General features: G+C 49.1%; 1 protein-coding gene across 2 annotated transcripts; it reads left to right on the top strand.

The window, feature by feature from the left end:
* Window positions 1-702: 702 nt before the first annotated feature.
* Window positions 703-2,116, top strand: LOC123157194 (uncharacterized). 2 transcript variants are annotated; one of them, XR_006478806.1, is made up of 2 exons: window positions 703-1,380; window positions 1,466-2,116. XR_006478806.1 is itself a non-coding variant. In XM_044575453.1 (2 exons), the coding sequence occupies exons 1-2, from the start codon at window positions 834-836 to the stop codon at window positions 1,501-1,503; spliced, it is 498 nt and encodes a 165-aa protein (XP_044431388.1). In that variant the 5' UTR covers window positions 703-833; the 3' UTR covers window positions 1,504-2,116. The 2 variants fall into 2 exon arrangements, 1 of the variants encoding a protein (XP_044431388.1); XM_044575453.1 differs by having other exon boundaries at window positions 703-1,293.
* The last annotated feature ends 5,597 nt before the right edge of the window (window positions 2,117-7,713 follow it).

A 7,713-nucleotide genomic window follows, 5' to 3' on the forward strand; every position in this document is an offset into this window, starting at 1 on the left:
CTACATGCAAGAGCTCCGCCAGCAGCACCCTGAGCTCATGGAGGCGGAGCGGGAAATCTTTGCCAGCGTGGAGGGCGGTGAGGTTATCATGCTCTCCTCCGATGACGAGGTCGAAGGCGACGAGGATGGCGGCGTGGAGGGCGTCCAGGTGTGCGGCAAGGACGAGGAGATCAACGTCAACGAGTGGAGGAGTGCCTTCCCCAACGACCTCGATGACGGCATCGGCCCAGACCCGGCTCGTGGCACACCGTACCTGACGAGGAAGGATTGGCTCAACCTCTACTTTGACTGAAAGTAGTATAACTTAGTTTAAATTTATGTTTTATGTTCGGTTATGCAAAACTATCTATGTTTATGTTTGAATGCATGCTACTTTCGGTTAAACCTGCTTTGAACTTGACCAAATTGAAGTTTACAACATTAAGTTTAGGGGATCGACTAGAAACGGCCAAAAATTGATGGAGTATATATATATATATGTGTGTGTATATATATATAGGTGTATATATATATATGTATATGTATAAATATATAGTGTGGATATATTCTAACAACACCCTTACGACCCTTATTCTGCTAACATCGGAGTCTTATTCTGCTAACACCTGCCGGCTGAGACGCGCAGCTAGCTGACCCGAACGGACACGGAGATAAAAACTAAGACAACCCCAGCCGAACCCCCACTCCATCTCGTGCCCACCCCTCCTCCATCTCCTCGTGCCCACCCCCACCTCCTCCCACCTTCGCCCCCAAATCCTCTGGCAACACCGACGCGCAACGGCGCCGCCCTCCTGCGCCCACTCTGTCCACCACCCAGGGAACCTCCCCTGGCGATGGATCTGGCCCTGCTGTGCCCCTCCTTCACCGTGCTGGATCCGCCGCCAGCCAACGGATCCCGTCCGCTCTCGGCCATCCTGCCGTCAGAGCTTCACCATGTCGCGGGGGTGCGCGGCAGCACGACCACTGTCTATCGGCGGCGACCCGTCCCCGAGCCCCCCTGCCCCCCTGTGGTCACCCTCTTCCTCTCGGGGTTGCCGCTCCTTCATGCCGGCCAGGGCGAGGTGTTGTCCCGACATGGTGGGCGCCAAGGCTTCGCCTCCTCCGGATCCGGCGGCCATGGCCTCTGCCGTCTCATCTGCTGCTTCCCGCGATTGTACCTCACGAAGAAGATGGCGACTGTGGTGGCGACGCCTCGCGCCCCAAGGAGTAGGGGCAGCAGCGCTGGGGCGAAGGTTGGTGGCAGGAAGGACGGGCCCAAGTGCAGGGTGGTGCTGCCCAACATTGTCACCGCCGGTGTGTAGTTCAGCTGGGCACTGCAGCTCTCCCTCCTCACCCATGAAGTTCGCCGTCGACGCCCCCTGCACACTGCTGTTAATTTTGGTGGCTGTCGACTCTGTCCACAACACAGTGCAATACGTTCGGTAGTGCAGCTCACTTCGCCCGGTGTTTTTTGGTTCAAATGCAGGCCACTTCGTCCACATCGCCAGTGCTTTTGATAGGTGACCTGCAGTTCGCCCCCTCCCCTCGGCGGCCCAGCGGCCACCACAAGCCGGCGACGCTGCAGTTCATTTTGGGTTGATGTTGAATTGATCGGCGCTGAAGGCCCGTGCAGTCTGGTGTGGCACAAGCATTCAGTATGGGCGGCGGCGAGGTAGCTCATGTAGTTCCTGTACGCGGTGCGTGCGGTTTGTTTGCACCCCATGTGCACGATGCATGCAGGTCGTGTGTGTCGACGTTCAGTTCGCCGGGAAACTACAGAAGAAAAAAGATCATTTTTTAAATTCATTTTCTTCTTGAATGTGTTAGAGAGAAAATGTAAGAAATTATAAAAAAAGATGCAGTCCGTTGGTGCACTGCTTGCGGCTCGCGTGGTTCGTCTGTGTAGTTTTTTAGATTTTTATTTGTAAAAAAGGTATCTGGTTCATTTTGTGGTGGTTTGTGCTTCACCTTATGAAAAAAGAGGAAAAAGTAATTCCCATTAGAAAAAAAACATCAGAGGCACACACTTGGGAAATAGAGAAAGTGTCTGGTATGTAAATTTTTGAAGCTCACTTTGTAATCTCATGTAGTTCGCTATAAAATCCTTCATGGTTCATTTGGTAAACAGAAAACAAAACATCTAAAAAAAGCTCGCTTCTTATTAGATGCAGTTCACTCGCTCAGTCCATGCGGTCCACTTACTGGATTGTCACACCCTGCTTTTTGTAACATGTCATTTGCATTAATAAAGCATGAAATTTGCATCAACAAAAACTTTTGCATTATTTGTCTTTTTATTTGAAGTTGGTTTTTCTCTTTGTGATTTTCAAGTGCTCCTTAAAGACAACACAACTCCACCTTAGATACTTCATCTCCTTGACCCAAACTTCTGCCCAATAATCATGCCATGTGTATAGTGCAATATCGTATTTTCTTACAGAAATAATTTGGCCAAATAGTATTTTCAAAAATTAGTTTTCCAAAAACCCCTGAATTGAGGTTTGCACTACAAGTACTTGATTTGGGGTATGAAAAATATTTCAAAGAGTATATTTGAAACCTATTAGATATAGTACTCCCATAAACCACAAAAATATAATTTTAAAAGTAATTTTCCTATTTTATTTAAAGGCTTTTTCCTTAGGCCAGAAATGGTATTTAATAGGTTAAAATTATTTAAAAGCTTCAAAAATGTTTGAGGAAAATCAGGGAAACTCAGTGGACATATATTTTCCATATATAAGAGTTTCAACACATGGTCATGTTCAAAATATAGGACAAAACCTCCCAAAACCATTTCTGCCCATTTCAAGGATTTGAAATATTTCTACAGGAATTATTTTCATAAAAACCCAAGGAAAATCCAGCAAGTCACAAATGCATACTGTGATCACCTTGCAAAGCCTCATCTTAATTAAGGTCATTTTGGTTCACCAAAATGCCCCCAAAACCCCCTCTGACCAGAATCAAATTTGAACAACTTTATACTACCAACTTTCTCTCCTTGACCCCAACTTTTGTGATGATGTTTACAGGACCAAATGAGGCCACTACACCAAGTGGTACATCAAGGAGAAGTGATTTACTCAACTATATCTACACAAGTTCATTTCTGCCAATTTCTAGGGTTTACAAAAGTTGCATTGGCAACTTTGCCCAAATGAGCTCCAAAGTGGTGGAGGGCCCTAATTATATGTGCCATTTCACCCTGTGGAGTCTCATGACTTATGGAAATCATCTACTTGCCCAAACCAGCATCAAACATCTTCTCCCACTTTACCAAAAACCCTGTTTGGTCCTCTTCCACTAATCTCCATGAGTTTTACTTTCTACCACAACCCCTCCTAGTCCCCCCTCTAGCACCTGGATGCTTTCCTACCCGAGGAAACAATGATGAAGGGGGGGGGGGGGAGAACCCCATTTTTCTTCTCTGGACAGTGGAATCCTCCCTCTCTCTCTCTCTCAGTCTCCTTCTCTCCCCTCAACTCCCTAGAGCATCCAAGGCTCTCCCAAGCTTTTGCCCATGCCCCGTTTAGCCGCCAGACACAAGTGGACACGCGAGGACGCGAGAAAACCACGGATGCCGGCCAAAGTCGCGCTCTGGAGCGCCTGGCAGGGCACCCGACCATTGACGCCGCGCCCCCGACCACCTCGAGCCTCCCCCACGCGCCAGTCGATGCCCCTCGACGTCCGCTCCACGCCAGTAGGCCGCCCACTTGCTCCCACGCCCTCCTCTCTCTCCTGCAGCTCGCGCCAGAGTGCCGCCCTGCTCGGCCAATGCTTGCGCCTCTCCTACGGCCCGCCTGCAGATCGCCCCGCTCCTCCTCTCTCTCCCTGGCACCCTAGACCAACTCCCACGAACACCCCTGAGCCCTCCATTCCCTCTCTAACAGCCACCCGAGCCGATCCCGCGGGCACCCGTAGGCCGCGCCTACGGTGGACTTCGGCCAGCCTATCAAAGGCAAACCGAGCCCCTCTCTCACTCCCTATCGCTCCTCCACACTCCTAACCAACCTCCCGCACCACCCATTTGTCTCCAGAGCCGCCCGATATCGACATCGAGCTCGAGCTCCGCCGCCTCGGCTCATCGATGTTCGCTCGGTACAAGCCTCCTCTGCCCCCGTTTTCTCTCGATTTCGAACCGTGCGGCATCGCTGACCCTTTCCCCTCTCTTCCCCACTCTTTTTGCAGCCGGGAACGGCCGGAACCATCGACACCCGAAGCACCTCCGCCGCGTGACCTCGTCGCCGGCGAACTAGGCTGCTCCGGCGACAAACTCCACCACCACCCGAACGGCGACATCCCCCTGAGTCCAATGGTACCATCCATGCATCCTCCCGTGCCCTATATCGCCACCGGCGAGCTCACCGTCGCCTCTGGACGGAGGTAGAGGATGATGGCCATGGGCCCTGTCCATCAGCCTCACGCCCTGATGGGTGGGACCCACCCGTCAGGTTTAAAAACGGACGCGCGCGCACCGGTTCGCCCCGTTGGCTGAAGGCGTACTTCTCCTTTACACCTTCCATGTGGCGGCCTCGCGCGGGCTGATTTACCTCTGGGCCTGCTACACTGTGGCCTTTCTGGCCCAGTGGGACAGTGCCACTTTTCTTTTTCTTTTTCTCTCTATTTTATAAAAATTCCACAGGATAAAATACTTATCCAAATGAAATAATTCCAACTCCTAAAATCTCAGAATAATCCCACCTATTTATTGATGTAACTTTCATACACATCCATTACACTTTTCTGCACTGTTCAAATTTAAATTTAAATTTGAATAATAAAATCTGTGTTTGAAAATCCACTACTCTGTCCTCGTAACTCCAAATCCAAAACCAAGAATTTTACCCTTCCTAATTTTCCTCCTAGTATTTTACAAAAATAAGTTGACATTTTTCTGAGCACTTTGACTTTTCTGTTTTCATTATTGTCTTATTTTTTCCGTTATTTTTCTTGTGACGATTAGATCCCGTATTTGACGAAGTTGCTGAAGAAGAAGGAGGAGAAGGATTGGAAGACCTTGAAGAACAAGCAAATCAAGGCAAGCAGCCCTTTGACCATGACATAGTGGTAAACTTGTTGTGAACCACCACATGATGCATACCCTTACTCATGAGTTTACCTTGTTCATGATTGCATTGTCAAGAGACTAGTTGCGCATAATGATGCATGTGTACCATGAACTCTTCGTGGTTACATTCTTGCGAAAACCCCATCGGGTGCCCCTAATGCCCTTGGGAGATGTTGAACTAAGGTCACCACTTGAGGAAGAAGTGGTGTACCGAAGAGAGCTTTTGGTGTGTGTAAAATGATGGATTAGATTTATGTGTGATTACCGTCCCAACCAAACATGTGCAACCACTCTACCCCTTTATGGGATGGGGCATTATTGATTACTTGGACTGATACTAGCATGGTGCCCACATTACTAGTGACGAGGTTGACTTGAGGTCACACTCGGGACGGGGTCGTGCTTGGATAGGTGGCCATGACTGTTTTCACAGGGCACCGGACACACCGTTGGTCCCTTCATGTATGCGTGATAACGTGAAAGGGGCAGAGTCCCATGATCTTTTGCTTATACATGAGGGCCGTGTATCAACGAGTGGACCCTATGTTAGTGTCGTCTAGGGAAAGGTAATGATCGGGTGCTTCCCCCGAGTACTTGAGGTACTTCGGGATCATGGATGACATGAAAGCTTCCCGGATCTTGTGGGTAAAGTGTGCAACCTCTATAGAGTGTCAAACTATTCGAATAGCCGTGTCCACGGTCATGGACAGTTGGGAGGTGCTACTTAAACTATGTCCAAAAAATTTACAATCTTGGTGCATGTGTGTGTGGAAAGGAGCTATTTGTGTCAAGGTGGTGACTTGACATGTTGAATGACATGGCATTGATTCAAACCCTATTTATGTTGATATCTGTAACTTGTTCTCAAGGTTACCCAAGTTCATTGATGCATACCTCACAAGTTGATAGGACATCCCAACTAGCTTGAAGCTAGGTTGCTTACTTGTCGTACAATTGCATTGTTACTTTGAACCAAATCATGGGTTGCTTGCGAGTACATTCAAAGTACTCATTGGCTTGCCACTGGTTATTTAATTGACTAGGCATGGAAGAACAGGACTTTGAGGAAGAGCTCTTTGGTGACAAACACGCGAACTAGGACGCTTCCCAGTAAAAATGCCTGTAGGGTTAAGGCAGATGGCGTGGGTTCTACTTATCAACGAAGATTTCCGCTGCTTGTGTTTGATTTGATGTTCAGCCCTTAAGGCTTTATCAATGTAAGACTTGACCATAATGGTCATAATTTGTGTAAGACGGTATGAATGGATGTAAGACTCTTGTTATTCATCTTCTGTGTGTTCAGTGAGCATTGATCTCTGGGATCACTGTACACGTGCATTCGGTGATCAGCTGGTATCAGAGCCATCCTGACTGTAGGAAGCCTTAGTTAGCATGGACGTTAGTTAGAGTGAGACTATCTACAAAATGACCTATATACCTATATTTTCTAAAAATGTCCCAAACATAGGTCACATTTCCTCTATTGACCCTTCCCCTTCCACTTTTGTAGATGGCCGTCATACCTGAGGACTTCCTGACCACCAGATTTCCCGTGCTTCTCGAGGACAGCCTCAGGAAGTGCCAGTTCACTCGAGCCCCCACCTTCTCCTACCAAGAGCACTGGGTCAACAGCACTAAGAAGGAGTATCACGTGGAGGTAGTCGTGAGGGCGAACGACTCCCCGAGGAGCTGGTTCTTTGAGGGAACCCAGATGGTGACCCTGCTTCTCGCCGTTGAGACTACTGCCCTCAAGGCGTTAACTCGCCTTCGGGATCTTCTGCCAGAGATGGCAAGTGAGCCAGCCACTCGTTACCTGCCTTATCGTAAGGAGGGTGATGACGAGAGCAGCGCACCAGCTCCACCCATGGACGAAGGACTTCCCCTCCATTTCCAGACCTACTTCAGCTTGTGTGCTGACAGCCTGGTGATGAAGCTATGTACCTAGGGTAGGGTCATGGACCTGTCCAAACTACCCTTCCCAAGGACATCTCTAGAAGAAACCACCTTTCAATCGACTCAGAAGTGTTTCGCTCTACGGACTCAAAGACACTCAACCATGAAGCCAACCACTCGACAGCCAGGAGATCTAAAGTCACTCTGCACACGATCGATCAGTTATTAAGTAGCCTTTATGGTCATCATAGCACTTTATTTGTGGCGTTACCAATAACTCCCAATCTTAATGTACCTTAAACCCTACATAACTGAGGGCCGGAGGGGTCTGGCGAACTCTATATAAGCCACCCCCCTCCTCAGTGTAAAGGGTTCACACCCCTGTAACTCATACACACATAATCCAGTTGACCGACTCCGGTCTCCGAGACGTAGGGCTGTTACTTCCTTCGAGAAGGGCCTAAACTCGTAAATCTCTTGTGTATACAACTACTCCATCGCTAGGATCTTGCCTCTCCATTCCTACCCCCCTACACTACTGTCGGACTTAGAACCACGACAGTTGGCGCCCACCGTGGGGCAGGTGTCTTAGCAACTTATTGGAGAAGTTGCGATTTTTCCGATCTCCTTCATCATGGTTTCAAGTGGAGCTTTGGTTGAGGGCCGCGAGATCCGTCTCGGCGCGCTCACGTTCATCGCCGACGACTTCGCTTTGCTTCAGGAGGCTCCGCTCGACATCGACGCGCTCCCTGTCCGCGGGGCGACGCACT

This window comes from Triticum aestivum, chromosome 7B (genome assembly GCF_018294505.1).
Source record: "Triticum aestivum cultivar Chinese Spring chromosome 7B, IWGSC CS RefSeq v2.1, whole genome shotgun sequence".
In the NCBI taxonomy this organism is placed as follows: domain Eukaryota; kingdom Viridiplantae; phylum Streptophyta; class Magnoliopsida; order Poales; family Poaceae; genus Triticum; species Triticum aestivum.